Source organism: Tursiops truncatus, chromosome 2 (genome assembly GCF_011762595.2).
Source record: "Tursiops truncatus isolate mTurTru1 chromosome 2, mTurTru1.mat.Y, whole genome shotgun sequence".
In the NCBI taxonomy this organism is placed as follows: Eukaryota; Metazoa; Chordata; class Mammalia; order Artiodactyla; family Delphinidae; genus Tursiops; species Tursiops truncatus.
In genome coordinates, this window is record NC_047035.1 from 44,836,294 (window position 1) to 44,853,097 (window position 16,804).

Here is a 16,804-nt window from a genome sequence, read left to right on the forward strand (position 1 = left end):
CGGCTAAACTGTACTCCTCGGCACACGCGAGGAGCAGTGGTATTTCTTATCCAACACGGAGTCTGTACGCTTAAATATCAGGGACAGGATTTCCAACTAATAAACCCAAAACATGAGCTCTGACAGTCAAGGGAAGTGCGGCTGCAGGGTGGGAGGAGGGCACACAAATTATTAAGGTGATGAAGCTTTCTGTCTTTTCTCTCCCATCTGGGGAAAAGATGAGTTGTGCTATTTTTTAATGTTTAAAACAGTAGCACATGAGCAGACAACTGTTATAAGACAATAATTCAATTGAAGGGCATTCTAGTGTGTAAACCACTCAAGTTTCACCCTTGTGTAGTTTATTACATTATCAGAACCTCCTGATTGAATTACTTCCCTGCAGAGCTTCCAAGGCTCTGCTTTTCCCCCCATATAACATCTAATATTGCTTATCAAGAGGCTATATTTGTCCTTTGCTATTTTACCATCTGATATCTAAGGACACCTCTTTGTTAAGGACCTTTTTTTAGAAACCCTGGGTCGTGTGCATCTCACCACATCTGTAACCGAAAAGGCTTAACTGCCCTCACAGGAAGGTCGAAACTGTACAACATAAAGTTACACCAGCTTCCAGAAGGGTCTAAGTCAACAGTTTCATCAAAGCCTTAATTGGCATCTGGTCTAAGTTAACACTCAGAATAAGCAAATAAAAGGCACTTTTCCTGGCCTGCTGTTGGCCTCTGGTTTTCGGATTAACTAAACCAGTGCCACTGCTGCGACAGGTTGCACTAAGGACTGTCAGGGAGGAGATGGAAGGAGTGGGGAAGGTCTTTCCCTTTAGTCGACACTAACAGCAAGATCAAGAGACAAGAAAGGAAAAAATCAACACACAGGGACGTGAGAACCCAGGCAAAGGCAGACCTTCACTCGAGAAGAGAAGGGCTTGCAGCTCCTTTTCCAAGCTGTAAACAAAATACAAACTCGAGCCTAAATCATCACAGACAATAGCAAAAGAAAAAAGATTTCAGGGGTGCATGCCACAACTAACGAGATTCAAGATTAGAAAAATAACTCGTTGAATTGGCTTTGAAACTAGAGAAAATGAACTTTGAATTATTTTGGATTTACAAAAGCAGCTCTTCCTTGCAGCATTAATTTAACTGTAATATATTCAGGTACAAGAAGGCAGATATGAGGAGGATTCGTGTTTTTATTCTCTGGAGATCATATATTTGATTTTTTTGAAAATATGTAAGTAGGCGCAATGCCTAAGTGGGCAAAGCACATATGTAGGCAATTTCCACCCCGCCTCAAAAGTTCATGTAAGTTGGAAACATTTAAAACAAAATTCAACCTCACTGGTAACTACATAAACGAGTCAAGTTTTGTGTCACCGTGTTTAAAGAGAATACCCAGTATGGAAAGGGTTTGGCTAAAAAATAAACGTAAAGGTACAAAACTGCTCAGACATACAGTAGAGGCAGGACCTAAGGACAAGGGTGCGGGAGTCAGAAAGGCATGGGTTCGAATCAGAGCTCTGCCACATAATACAGTCCAGCGACCCTGCGCGAGCTTCTCAACCCCATGCGTGGCTCAAGTTCCTCATCTATAACACGGTGAGGGATGGTACCCACCTCCCCCGGCCAGAGCGGCTCTGCACAGGACCTGGCTAAGAGCAAGACACCATCACCGCCACCCATGCGCCAGCCCTGGGTGCGCCTCCCCCAAAGAGAGAAAGAAACCAGCTGCTAAGCAGCAGCAGCCTAGCTGGAATTTCCTCATCCTTGCAGAAAAAAAGATAAAAAGCTCAGATCCCGATGCTCCCTCTTTAAGGATGATTTTAAACTGCAGGCGTCTGACCAGGGACCTCCACTTCAATTCAAAAGGAGGGAAGGCACTGAGGACAAGGTAAAAGTTGAGATGGGAGCCAGGAGCGAGCAGGGCAGTGATCAGAGACCCCGAAGAAACTGCCAACCTCGCAAGAATACAAGTCTACTCTGCTCTGCTCTCCGAGCAACCAGAGACACTGGTCTGTGGGCAACGTGGTCCCGTGCCCACACTTCTGCTGCTGGTCCAGCTCAGCGAGAGACAGTCAAGACCCTGGGCTTCACTAACAGCCAGGAGGAGCACCTGGTATTCCTCCCTAAGGGCGAGTCACTGGATGGTTTACACACTCAGCTTCCTCGGAGCAGGGGAAGGAGGGCTGTGGGGCTGCAGGTCCTCTCTGCCCAGGGGACAATGCATGTGGGATGCCATCTATTGGGCATCTGGGGAAAGCGAGGCTCTAGAGGATAGCTGGCTGAGTGTGTAAAGGTTCTTTGATCCCTGACTGCCCTCCTGGGTGGGATCTGACCCCAAAATACCCATCGGTTCCAGCACAAGTTTCCAAAATATGCTACTGAGTGAACGAGCGATGGCTTTATCCCACCACGGCCATCTCTCAGGAGAGGGCTCCTCCCAGCACAAGCCACTGTCCCTTGGTGGGGAAGGGAGACAAAGGTAGGGGGAAATAAACTACGAAAGAGGAAACGCAGACCCATTGGGAGATTTCAAAGAAGATCCAACCTGTGGATCAGAAAGCTGAAATGTGCCTGCTATCTCCATATGGAATAACTCCTCGAAATGCTGTCAAGGCTTCCCAATCCTGGCAGCCTATATCGTTACAGGGTCCATGCTGCCTTGCCTTCCAAGTCTCTCTCATTACACTGGCCCTCCAACCCCACGATTTCCAAACTCACTGATGTCTCTCAGCACCTCAGCTTCTATGCCCACTGCTCTTTCCCTCGTGACCCTCAGCTAATTCCTACTCAGCCTTTCCATCTCAGCTTAAATGGGATCCTTCCCTCTGCACAAAAACAAGTTCCGACGCCTACAGTATACCCTCATAAAGCCCTGTACCTCGTGGCAGCACCTGGCCAGCTTAATCTGCTTAAAGTCCCTCTTTCCTGATGGACGATAAGCTCCGGGAAGGCAGGGACCACTGTGTCATTACCCTCTGTATCCCCAGTGCAAGTAGATGCCAACCAGCTGATGATACTCCAACTTCATCTCCTTCCCAACTTCATCTCCTTCCCCAAGCACTTCAGCCTCCAGCCAAATCCTTCAAAGTTCCTAAACCCCACAGCTTTCCTACTACTGCTCTATAAAAATTCAGGCCACCTTTTAAAACTCTGCTCAAGGGCTGCCTTCTCCAGGATATTTTCCCAGTCTCCTAGCAATACACATGCCTTTGACCTTCACCCTGGTGGAAAGACTCAGGCTCCACAGCAATACAAACCTACCTTCCAATCAGGCCCTGCCACTGACAAGATGAGTTACCTGAACTGAGGCCTCATGTCCCAAATAATGAAATCTAACTCCTGGGACTGATTAAGAAAAAAAGAAAAGAACCTGGCACGCGGTGCACCTGAAATAACGGCTCCCTCCATCCACCCCTCCTCAACACCATGTATGATTTGTTGCTTAGTTATTTGTCTTGCCCTTAGATGTAGGGCCCCTGGAGGGCATTTTCTTATGTGGGTTCCTAAATGTGAGATCACTGGCGTCACCGAAACAGCAACCATAACAGCAATCACCTCACACGTACTGAGTGGTTCAAAGTTTACTGCATGTTTAGATACTGCCTAATTTCTAGTATGTACAGTGAATCCCACATTTAATTAAATATGTCCATACAGAATTCATGTGCAGTAACATATAGCTACCTATATATTTGGTATCCCAAAGATTCTAGTGTAGTTTTAAGCTTTAAAATCTCCAAAATTATAAAAGCTACAAACTTACAAAATACACCATTTGGGAGTGTATTTAAATTTCTTTTACACTTAGTTTACAAATTTTGAATGCAAAAGTTTTCATTTTACATGTTTCAGTCCTTCTGATTAAAAATGTCAAATGTTAAAACTTCCCAAACAGGATTTGGGGAATTTTAAGCCATTCCATTCATTTCAGCTACTACAGGAATCCTTTTTTCGGCAAGATGCTCAGTTTGAAGGCAGTCGCTGGCAGAATCTACAGCTGTAGTTCTTTCTCTGCACCCCGAGGACCATGCACGTGGCTGGCAGCTCGGCTGCTGTCACAACCGTCTCCTTCTGGAAGGAAAACACTGGCCCAGCCCGGACTCCACCATGCCACAGCCACCTTCTGCCTTTGCTCGCTTCCTACCCAGCACATAACTTGGCTCCACGGGGTCGATGAGACCTGGGAAGTATTTCAGGAACTGCACCTCCTTCCTACCGCTGATAGTCGCAGACAGGTACAACCCACACAGATGAGCTCTTCATCGCCCTGTACTTGCAGGATGCTAGTATAGATGACCTCCCCTCCTCAAACCTCTGTTCGTACTATTATTTCATGTTGGGTGGCCTTTAAAAGGCTGAAGATCGGCATCAGGCACTAGCTGTCCTGGCTCAAAGCTGCTTACGCTACCGTCCTCCAGAAGCACACTTCTCAGCTCCGCCGGGCCATTCTTCAACTGCCTGCTTTCAATGAGTTTCAGGAGATAATACTGATTATGGAGATTAATGAACGCAAAGAGATCACAGATGACTTACACATGATAAAGTTATTCCACAACTGCTTTTGTTAGCTACGGTTTTCAGGCCGTACAGTACTTAATGTTTGGAATAACTCACCTAAAAGGCTGAAATTGTGCTTATTAAAATAATCAATAACCTGAAAGAAACAAAAACTCAGTGAATTATTTCCTGCTAGTCTGTCAGATCTGACAACCGAACCACATGCAAATGTAATACTGTGGTGTTTCAGTTGTCTACTGCTGTGTAACAAACCACCCCCAAACATAATGGCTTCAAAGGACAACTGGCACTTAGAATTCGTTAATTCAGCAGAACTAGAAGGAAAGGGCTCATCTCTGCTCCGTGCAGTGTGGCCTGGGGAAGCTTGATGGACCAAGAAGCCAGCATGGCTTCACTCACAGGTCAGCTGCCACAGCTGGGTGGCTGGAATGGCTGAGGGATGACCAGGCCTCCGCTCCTTTTGTAACCTCTCACCCACCCGGGCCACCCTCTCCAGCAGGGTAGTCAGACGTCTTTATACGGCAGCTGCCTTCTAAGAAGATGTTGAGGACTGGATTTATATGTTGAAGTCCTAACCCTCCGTACACTTCAGAATGTGAATGTATTTGGAGACAGGGTCTTGAAAGAGGTAGTTAAGGTTAAATTAGGTCACGTGGGTGGGCCCTAATCCAATATGATTGGTGTCCTTATAAGAAAAGGAAGGACCACCAGGGATGGGCACCCACACAGAAAAAGCCACGTGAGGACACAGCGAGAGACAGCCATCTGCAAGCCAAGGAGAGAGGCCTCAGGAGAAACCCAACATGCCAACACCTCGATCTTGGACTTCCAGCCTCCAAAACTATGAGAAAATAAGTTTCTGTTGTTTAGGCCACCTAGCCTGTGGTATTTTGTCATGGCAGCCCCAGCAGACTAATATAGAGAACAAAAACAGAAGCTACAACACCCCTTAAGGCAACATCCAAAAGTCACAGACCTCTGTCACAAAGACTGGTCAGAGCAAATCACAAAACTAGCTCAGATGCACGGGGAGGGGATCCACCTCCTGAGAGAGGTCCAGCACGCTGGCTGTATTTGAAGATGACAGAGGAAGAATGTGGGACTAAGTTGAAACCCTGAGTTCTCTTATCTGATCTCCAACTGCCTGCAAATCCTGTTGGGAAAGTTGGGTAATGTCCACCTCAATACATGGCCTTTAGATGTAACTCTTTCATTGAATGGTTTACAGAGTCAAACAACTGAATGCTTATCATGTGAAAATAGTTCAAGAATGTGAAAATAGTTCTCAAGCAGTTTATGTTGAGAAGCATAAACTGCTGACACACATAGTACAGTTACCTGTTCGCTCCAATAGCTCTCTTGCATACCCTATACAAATAGCCATAGAGCAAGGCTACAGACTCCATTCTGAATTCTACCCAAGAGCATGTAAAGACAAAAGCACCCAAACCCTAATGCAGTCTCAAGTACCACAGCAGGGACCCAGTCTGTAAGTTTCTGGGATCTGGCAAGAAGCACACTTCTTTGTGTTTGTGGTCCTTGTGCAAAGAGGACCTTTCCTCAAGGTCATCGATTCATCAGTCGAGCGCTCCAGAAAACCCTCACTGCTCACCCATCCCAAGTTCTGATTACGATTAGAGCGCTCCACAACTGCGTAGCAGGAAGCACGAGAAGGCCAGGTATGGACCGGAAAGGAGGAGGGGCCTCGGGGGCTCCTCGAAGGGACTTGGTAATAGTAAACAGCCGTTTCATACCAACGGCCTGGAAGCCAAACACACAACTGCCTGCTCTGGTTGGATTCTGCTAAACCAGTACTAATTAGAAGGGGAGCACGGAGCTTGAAATAATGATTCTCATCCTAAACACCGAGCAAGAAAAGCAGGGTACGAACGGAGTTAAGTGTTTGCAAGTGAGAAGCATTATGTGGACGGCTGGAAATAAAACCTCAATCGAGAATGACTTGCAGTAGTCTTAAACCTGCTGCCGAAAATACCCCTAATGCATATTTATTAGGTCTGTCATCCAAGAGGCTTGTACCCCCCAGCCGTCGTTAGTCATTAGTAGGCACTAATGACCTCGGCCTTGCAGCACCACCCTAGCGCGCTGCAACGCAGCTCCGAGCAGCTGGTGGAATGGGAACAGACGGCCTGCTTCCCTTCAAGGCAGAACTTTCTGCAGGTGACAAAATGACTGTTAGGTGGCTGACAAAAAGAAAAACAAAAGTTGAAACAGGAATATCTGACGTCAGTAAAGTACATGTTTAGTATCGCAGGGAGCCTTTAACTTGGGCCCTTAAGGTTGAGAGGACTGTTTACAAAACTGCAGCTGTGCTACAGAACCAGAATCTGCATTCCTTCCAAATCGAGAAACAGTCACTGAACCCCACAGACACCTCTGAGCTGAGCAGGGCACTGCAGTGTGCCAGAGAAACCCAACCTCCCATGCACCTGAAAAGGCATACCTCGCACTCCAAGAGGGGTAGACGTCACCCCTTGTCCTCAAAGGGTCAACTCTTCTTGGAGGGAGGAGCAGATCTTCTCAATGAGCCCTAGTGGAACGCAATTACCACTCTGGGCACGTGGCGAGCAGCGCAGCGGACTGAACCCTGCGTGTGTCTAGGGACGTTAAATGTATGTCCTTCTACTTGTTTGCTCTTCTATTTTACCTTTAGTAAATGGTTTACATACTTTGCCTCCTTAACTAACAGGACACTCGGAACCCTTTGGCGTAAGAGTGAAACCCACTCAGGGTGGCTTAAACCGGAAAAAAGTAAATAAAAACTGAAAAAGATGGGGGACTCTCAGAGGATACAGGGTTACTTTCTCAGAAAAGTTTCCCCTGACTTTCCTGTCTACAAGGGCCCCCACTACCTTATCTCCAGCACTTGACCTGGCTAGTTCCCCCACACACACAACAAGCACTCTCCTCCCCTTATCCTGCTTCATCTTCCTCCTGACACTCTCTGAAATTAGATGCTGCATCTACCTGCATGCCGTCTCATTTGCACCACCCATCTCCCCCACTCACAGGTGAGCTCCCTGCAGGTGGGGCCATCTGTCTCACTCCTACTGTATGCAGCCCAGTGTCTGGGGCAGTGCTGGCCCTCAGTCAGTATTTTTGAGTCACTGAATGAGTGGCTGGTCACTTGCAACCCTGGACAGTGGGTGCAACTGGATCTCATGAGGGACAGGAACCAGAAACTGGAACCCAGACAGCAGCTGGCTCCCATACGCCCCGGTCCCTCTCTGCCTGGGCTTCTCCTTCCACCGGCGCTGCTGCAGCCCTCTTTGCAGAAGTGCTTTCTCCACTCCAAGTTTCAGAGCTGAAAATCCAGCTACAGTCTCCCAGGCCTTTAGGATAAAGTCCCGAATCCTGCTGGACCTGCCCTCCCACCCTCATCTCTCACATTATGTATTCCAACCACTCTCTTCTAGTCATTCGGGGCTTTTCTCCATTCCTTAAAGGAGCATGTGTGCTCACCTCTGGGTCTTAGAATACTCCTCCTCCTAGAGCAATCTTTCCCTCTACCTCCACCTGGCTAACCCCTTCTCATCCTGGCACATGGTTAGGTGACCCTGTTAATGTGCCCCCCGTCACAGCTTATACTCTACACTGCTTTCTATGGAGGATCCACAGCGGCAGAGATGATACCTGTCTTGTTCACCACTACATCCCTTAGTGCCAAGGACAGCATCCGACACGTAGCAGATGCTCAAATATTTGTGGAATAAATGAATGAACTGTGTATTTGTACTAGCTGTTCCCTAAAGGGCTGTGACAAGAATAAGACAGCAATTCACGTGTCTGCCTTGTCTTGCTGTATCCCCCATGCCTGGAAGAGCACAATCCCAATAAATATTTGCTGAATGAATAAATCCCTGGCTTGCCTGATGTAACTCCACCCCTTTCTCTCCCACTTGGGAAAACATAGCAGATGCGAGTGCGTAAAATCACGTTATTAAAGGGACATTTTGGAATCATTTAAAAGATCCATACTTTATTACGTGTCATAAATTACCGGCCATGTACCTCAAAACTGATCATCACGTACTAAGGTGGCTGAGAACAGCTGATTTAGACAAAGCTAACAAATGTGAAGCACTTTCTGCTCTCGTTATTTTTATTTTCCAGAAGATAAAAGTGACAGTAAGCTCAATAAGAACCATTAACAGAATCATTCTTACCCTCGACTGACTTTCTTCTTATAGACTCTGCTCACGCCAGGGGAAACCCTTAGTTAAATCAAGAGATGTCAGAAATTCCTTTTCAGTTATTTTTCTCCCATACCAAGGAGCTCCATCAAGAGCTACTGTCTCCATTCCAAAGACAATCTATGGCCCCACCTTGCTGATCCCCACATAACAGACACAAAACCACTGCCTCAATGTGACAATACTGGTCTCCCTCAAATACAGCAACTGGCATGGTTTTGGTTTTCGGTCTTTTCTGTGTACATGTTTTATCCTTTTGATAAAATATGTTTTGGTAAATGTGCTGGAACCTGTATCAACCTGGTTTTACTTTTGTTTACCTAAAGCATACCCAAACATTAATCATATGATGAAATACAGCTGAAAACGAAAAGTCCTAATGAAGGTTTCAGGCTTGGTGTGTTAAAGAGAGAAACAAATAAATCTGAGCGAGCCAGACAAGAAACCACACAGACAGCCACATACTCCAAACAAGGCTAAAGTTAGTAAAGGAAAATATAGCAACCCGAAGCCAGTCACATCATGACCCTTAATAGCCTACAGAAGTAGACACTCCATCCACACAAACAGAGCCGAGCTCTGCAGATGACCCTACATGCTGAGCGACAGCAAAGATTTTGTTTTGTATCTTTTTTTTTAAGTTCAAAGACCTTTTAGTCTATAAAGGACACGAGTGTTTGATGTCTGGGCCCAAATTAGAGAGAACGATGAGAAAAGGAAAAGTGTTAGGATGTATTTTAAGGTTTCTTATTACTACCAAGGGGAGGGGTCAAGGCAAAATGCCAAGGTTAAGACAAAAATGGGCATCTAGAAATCGGAGCTGCTTGTTTCAAAGAATAAAGGCCATAAACTCTTCCAGCAACAGTCCTCTTTGTCTTACCTGATAAAATGCTACACAATCCAAAGGGAAATAGGCACGTACCCCTGACCTTTAGCCGTTTGCAGATCGTGGTCAGTTTCAATTACAATATTTTTGAGTCATATCTGTAGAAATTCTTAACCCTTTTTTGTGCGAAGGATCCTTTTGGCAGTCTAGTAAAGTATACTGAGCCCTTTTCAGAAAAAAATTTTTTTAATAAATTTATTTATTTTTTTTGGCTGCGTCGGATCCTCATTGCTGCGCGTGGGCTTTCTCTAGTTGCAGCAAGCAGGGGCTGCTCTTCATTGCAGTGCGCAGGCTTCTCATTGTGGTGGCTTCTCTTGTGGAGCACGGGCTCTAGGCACGTGGGCTTCAGTAGCTGTGGTTCGTGGGCTCAGTTGTTGTGGCTCGCGGGCTCTAGAGCACAGGCTCAGTAGTTGTGGCACACGGGCTTAGTTGCTCCGCGGCATGTGGGATCTTCCCGGACCAGGGCTCAAACTAGTGTCCCCTGCACTGGCAGGAGGATTCTTAACCACCGCGCCACCAAGGAAGTCCAGAAAAATATTTTTAAATGCATAAAATACAACACAAAGGATTAAAAATGGAATCAATTATACTTGGTTATCAAGATAGTTTTAAGTTGTGATACAATAACGTATGTACTTCTGGATTAATGTATTAACGAATCTAGCAGCAGGTCTATCTGTTGCCTATACACATAATGGAGTGAAATGCTAAATCTCAGTCTGAATAGAGTAAAAATAAAGATGATTTTCCCCCATCTAAGTTCAAGGGCTCCCTGGATTCCATCTGTGGACCCTAGGTTAAAAACCTTTGGATGAGAGAGCCAATAAAAATACATTTTGTGACGCATCAAACGAAAAAGGAAGTCTTGCAAAATGCATTATCCATGCAACTGTGAGGTGAGGGGAACTAAGAATAAGCAATATTTTTCCAGAAACCATGATGGGCCATTAGTCAGCAAGAGAGCTGCATGCTTTAAATTGAATCCAGAAAGAGATTCAGCTCCCCTCATAAAAGTTACAAGAAAAGTTGAAGCTTTGAGGAACTGACTGGACTCTGCTAACAGCACTGCTGGACTCTGCCCTGAAGTGCGGAAACAGTGACCCGGCAGTGTAGTGATCCAGCTCAACTATGAACTTGAACAAATCCCCTTCCTTCTGGGAGCCTCAGTTGCTTCATCAGTAAAATTAAAGAGCTGAACATGTACCATGACCTCTTAGGGCCCTTTCAGTTCTAAAATTTCAGCATCAGATTATCTCTTCCTTATGTTGATTATTTCAGCCCACTGAGCTTAATTTCAAAACATCACTGCCTTCCTTAAACTTGGAACAGAAAGTTTTACCAAATTTTGAACACCCTCATGTACAACCTAACACCAATGTACCAAATATACGTATACCATTACAACTTTTAAAAATGCCTGTTTTGCACATCTCTACTTCCAAAAAAGTAATCACAGCATCAATCTTTTCTGCTATTAAAACACAGTTCCCATTCGAATCCTAACACCTTCACCTTAAGAATATACAAAATCAACACATGCTGGGCTACCTAGACTATGTTAACTATATGTTTTCAACATTTCAGCCAATGAGCAATATGACAGGGTATAAACCAGAAAGGTCCTTGACAACTACCTAATCTAATCATATTTCATTATTTCTAAAGAAACAGAGAAAGGGTAAGGGCCTAAGTCACTATCACAAAGCCAGTGGGCAAGAAAGGAATTCAATCCAGGTCTCCTGACTGCTGGTTCATCCTCTCCTCACGAACTATACCGAACTGCCTCTCAAATCCTGACACACTTCCCCAACTTCAACATTTTAGCCAGGTTTAAAATTAACAGCAAAAAAGACCAAACAGGTAGACCAGTCCTTTTGTCTATCTTCCATTACATAATGGACACAACAATGAGTTGTGGCTACGATGCATTCACTGGTTGAAATCAAGAAATAATTAAATTCTACCAATCTGCCAAGAAAATGATGACCCTACTAAAATCCTGACTAGCTGGCAATTCTCTTAATATCGTGTAAAGCACGAAAAGACACAGAAGCATCTATATATGGATATAGACATATACATATATAGCTCCTCAGTCTGCTCTCCAGGACCTCTTAGCAACATTTCACTATGAAATTTAGAAGCAAACAAAAAGGACTACCACACAACCGTTTTTTATTTTTTAAATGAAAAACACACTGTATTTTACAAGCAAAAAGCTTCTATCAATATCAATATTGGGCATTTTTAGATCTCAAGGTTAATTTTATCAGTGAGAAAACCTACTAGAATTGTCTGCCATTATTTATGTTCTAGATGATCAGACATGCAAATCTGATAATAATTTTTATTTGATTGTTACTGCTGTTTTAAAAGGGAGAGCCCTGTCTCAAGTCCTAAGGGTAGGATAATGATTAATAAGGGTCTCTTTAAAGTCTCCCTACCTTTTCACCCTTTCCCCCCCGCACTCTTCAAATGTGTTCAATATCGCTAGAGAGTCAGAAAACTACTCTCAGAAACAGAAAAAGGCCACAATTCTTCTGAAGTATTCAAAATCCAGACGAGCATCTTCTCAGAACCTGGTCTCAACTCACCTTTCGCTTCCTCAGAGAGACCTTCCCTGACCTCCCAGCTAAAGAAGCAAGACCTGCCTACAACAGACATTTCCCAAGCTGACCCACTTCTGCTGAGAACTTGGCAGCACCCAAAATTGCCATCTACTATTCCTTTGTTTACATGTTTCCTCCTGTTTATACCTGCCACTCCACACTAAAATGAAACCTCCTTGTTCACTGCTGGAGCCGGTATGCCTAAACAGTGCTGGCACATAGTAGGTGCACAAATAACTGCTGAGTGGCCCAAAGTATTGATGTAAGTGCCAACTCTGTCATATGAAGTGTCTCCTGGAAAAGCATTCTTAAAGGACAGAGCACATGCAATTGGCAACGCATTTACACAGCCTACTTTAGAGTAAGCCTGTGATACTAGGACAATCCAGGGTATAAATCCCTTTCAGGGCTTTGGAATGCCCAGCACTTCCAGCTGTGAACACAAAACCCTCTCCAGGCCCATTCACACACTGCTTTCATGAAACATCTCAACAACGATTTCCTCAAAAGGAAATAATGAAATAAAGTCCTGGCCTAAGTTAATCTTTCGTGTCAGGTTCACAATGTTAAACATACTTTGAAGCCAGCCGCACAAACAAAACCAAACTGCACAATATTAGGCTGGGCTGAGATTACATAAAACAAGCTAAACTCTGGCTTTTTTCCTCCCATTCCTCTCTCCTTCCAGTGAACCCTGATATCTGTCTTTTAAGTGCAATTAGATGCAGGTGAGAAAAATGCTTATCTGCAAACAGCTTCCAAATAGGTAATGAGATTTACAATGATATTCCACCTAATACTGTAGCAACAAGGTAAGTTGGACTGGACAACTTAGAGCTGAGCTGTGTCTGGAAGCTCCTCTTAAAAATTCTTCTTTTTAAAATTATGTTTAAGTCGGCACTTACTTCAAAGTATTCAGTTATCAAAACACATTTTTCAGAGTGCCCTGAGTTTTTCCATACCCATGACTCTTCGCGTGTGTGCTAAGCCTACCTTTCAGCACCCATAATGTTAAGAATACAGGTCTTTCAAGAGAGAAGGACAAAAGCGCGGGTTCTCAGGAGTGACAGATCCAAAGGGAAAAATAATCCTTTCTCTTCCAATACTAAACCCAAGTTGCTGCTTCTCCGGAGTTTCCCCGCACTTTCCCCTCCCCACTCCGCTCCCCTTTCACTGCCCACTTTACCCTGCTTTAATCCTGGCGAAGCCTTTCTCTTGTCTTATTAAGGGTAAACAATAGAAATGTCACAAGGAAACTCAGGAAGAAAATGAAGTCTCTAATTGCTGCCGTTTAACGACTGTAGATAATTACTATCTTCAAAATGTGGTTTTCACAAGCGGAGAGGGAGTCGAGGCGGGTGAGGCTGGCGAGCTCCCCGCCGCTGGGAGGACATCTGCGAGGCCGAATCCCAGGACCGAGGGACGAAAGGGATGCGGTCCCGTGCCGGGGAGCCCGGGGTGGGGGGCAGCGGCGTTCCTGCCCACTCCGGGACACTCCCGGCCGAGTCACAGACAGTTCAGTGCCCTCGGGCTGCGGCTACCCGTGGCGGTCACCATAACAATATGCAAAGCGCTGCCCGTGGACGCCCCCCGCGCGGATCCCACCGCCCGCTGCGGCCGAGCCGGCGGTGCCGCGCCTGGAGTTCCGGGCCCCGGGCTCACAGTAAGCTGGGTCAGAGGGCCCCCGGGGGCCTCTCAGCTTCGCCAAGGTGGTGGTGGTGGGGGGTGTCCTCGGACACCGCGTGGTACCTGCGACGGCGGTGCCTCATCCCTGGCCACTACCCCCGCTACCCGGCCCGGGGCGCGCAGGTAAGTCGAACCCCTATCCCTGCGGTACCGCCGACGACTTGGTCCCCGAACGCTGAGCCCCGCGGGGCGCGGGGTCGCCCCAGTCCCCGCCACTTCCTTCGCCACCGTCCTCGGCGCGGATAGCGCATCCCGGTGCCCGCCGCAGCGCCCCGCGCGCGCCTCCCCGCCCCCGCCGTCCCAGCCCTCCGAGCCGCTCGCGCCGACCCAAGCGCCCAGGCGATCCCCACAGAGCCCCCGAGCCACCCCGCTGGCCCTGCTCGGGGATGCGGGCGCGCTGCTGCCACCCAGCCCGGAGCGCTCGCCGCCCGCCCCAAATCTCCCCGGGTCGGGGACCCCCGGACTTACCCCAGAACCACCAGCTCCCCGTATTTCACCGGCTCCTTGTTGAGGGCGCAGTGCTCCTCCTGGCCGGGGGAAAACATGGAGCCCTGCTCGGCCGCCGCCGTCGCCTCCGCCGCGACCCCCGCCGAGTCCGCGCCGCCGCTACAATCCCATCCCGAGAAGGGAGTGAGCGCGCCAGGGAAGGGCACGGCGGCGAAGGGGGCGCGGGGCGGCCAATCCCGCGGCTGCTCCGTCGTGGCTGCGCGGCTGCCCTGCCGGGCTCTCCGGAGCTCCGCGCAGCGCAGCTGCCCCGAGCCGGACTCGGCAACAAATAGAACCAGGCAGCAGGGGGACCTACCCGCGCCGAGCGCCTGAGCCGCAGCCGCCGCCGAAGCCCCGCGGGAGGGAGGAAGGGAAAGAGCGAGAAAGCTAGGGAGGGGCGGGGGCAGCGGGCGGGGGAAGGGCGGGGGAGGGGGAGGGGCGGGGGCCGGACCGCTGAGCCGCCCCGCGGGCGCGCGGGCAGGTGGGAGCCGCCCGGCCCTCCGCGAGACGCCCGCAGCCCCCCCGCCCACCCGGCGCCCCCTCCCCCGGCGCGTGGGGCCGCCCACGTCCCCTCCCCGCCCCCCTCGGGCCCTGCGGTGGATCGCCCGGGTGTTATGTAAACATAGAGTAAAAGGGAAAAGAAGTTCTTAAAGGAGCAGCTCTATTTTTTTTTTTTTCTCGCTTCCTTTCCCAAACTTAACAGCGCGGGGTCCACAGCCCTGGTCGCCGAGTTCTCCAGCGGCTGAAGGCTGCGCAGGATCCCGGAAGCACAGCGGTCAAGGTTCCCAAGCCTAGCCTAGTTTCCCCAGGTTAGTTAGCTGTAAATAAAGAACTTGCTCTCGGGGTATGAGAGCATTTGCTTTCCCGGTGTCACTGTGTCGCGGCACACATCCGGAGGTGTCGCACAGGCGCACCTGGGTGCCTCCTCTTCCAAAACCAAGTCCTTAAGAGCTTGAAGACGTCTAAAAATTTGGAGGGGCTCGCCAATTGGCACTGGATTAGAGGGAGTCTTGAAGGCACTTGGAGCACACTGCCGTGGTGCAGGATGTAACAACCCGGTTTGTCGTCAGCAGAGTTCCACATGGTTCCAAAAAAATGTTTTGCTGTTGTTGGGGGTTTTTTTGTTTTTTTTTAATCCAGACCCTGTCCGCTTTCCCATACCTTCTCTCAATCCCCTAAGGAATTTAAGAGGAAATTATTTGGGTAAACATTTTAATGGATATAAAAGTTCCTTTATTATAATTTAGCCTATGCATTGTTTGCTTTTTATGCTTTTCTAAATAGTCACTACTATGGCTTTAAAATATTTTAGAGTATAACAGCTTTACTGACTGCTGTTTCTCCTCATACAGGATTTTATTGTTTTCCCATTTATTAAGCACTCATACTGGAAACTCTGCATATTATTGTCAGTCACTGCCTCTCAAGACTGTTAAATAATTTTCAAAGAAATAAATACTGCAAAGCCACCCTATGTATAAACACTGACTGGTGGGCTATGACCCTAAGTAAAGGGCTAGGAAAAAGAAATAATTGCATCAGTAACCTTCCATTGCACCGTTCAGCACCCTTTGTCTAACATTCTCTGACAGGTTATTACTATAGTGACAAGATGCTGCAGGAAATGTTACTTCAGTTAGTAACGAATTTGTTTTTAATTGGGGCTTTAGAAATAAATTATTTCAAAGTAACTAAAGCCACACCATTGGTTAGTCAAACACACAAAAACTTTTTAAACAACATACTTCACCTAAGTATAAAATTTCTATACTTCATCTGAACACCATTATTCAGCATATTTTACATATTCTCTGTAATATGTATGTGTGTATAGTTAGTTTTAACCAACAATCCTTCACTAAAGGGTTGAATGCTTTCTCATCACTAGGGTCTTGGTGTGAATTTCTGTCTGAATTTCTGCCTGATTAATGTTGACTTCATTTATCTACTCCATGCTCCTACTTACCTTATAGATGTGTGGCTAGCAAAGGTCTAGCAGAATCATGCCTTGGTTATGAAGTCCCCAGTTATTATAGTACCTGGATCTGTCATTCTAACTTCTCCAGGCTTGTTCTGTTGCTGCTACTGCTCTCTAGGCTGCGATTACCCCCTCCCTCCTTCTCCCTTGGCATGCTGTGCTTTTGTGCATTGCATTACACTATTCTGGCTCCATTTCCTCCTTGCTGTGCTCTGCATCTGCTCTTAGGAAGATGGAAACAAACATTTATTAACCTCCTACTAAGTTCCAAACACTAGGCTGAGAGTTTCCCATAAGATGTCTCAGTCTTTGCAGGACCTCCATTCTAGCTGTTTGCCCAGGACGCCTCTGACTTCCAGAGGGCCATCTCTCTCTTTCTGCTCTCCCTGCATGTCTTTGAGCTTGTTTAAAGTTCTTCATCAGGTCTG

The 16,804-nt window shown here is 47.1% G+C and overlaps 1 protein-coding gene across 1 annotated transcript in view; it reads right to left on the reverse strand.

Annotated features, from left to right (window-relative positions):
* The window catches only part of PELI2 (pellino E3 ubiquitin protein ligase family member 2), a 205,416-nt gene extending 190,612 nt beyond the window's left edge, over nt 1-14,804 (reverse strand). Inside the window, exon 1 of the mRNA XM_019923665.3 lies at nt 14,381-14,804. Within this exon, the coding sequence (XP_019779224.2) occupies nt 14,381-14,457 (77 nt within the window). The 5' untranslated portion in view covers nt 14,458-14,804. The remainder of the gene's footprint in view (nt 1-14,380) is intronic.
* Between the last annotated feature and the right edge of the window lie 2,000 nt (nt 14,805-16,804).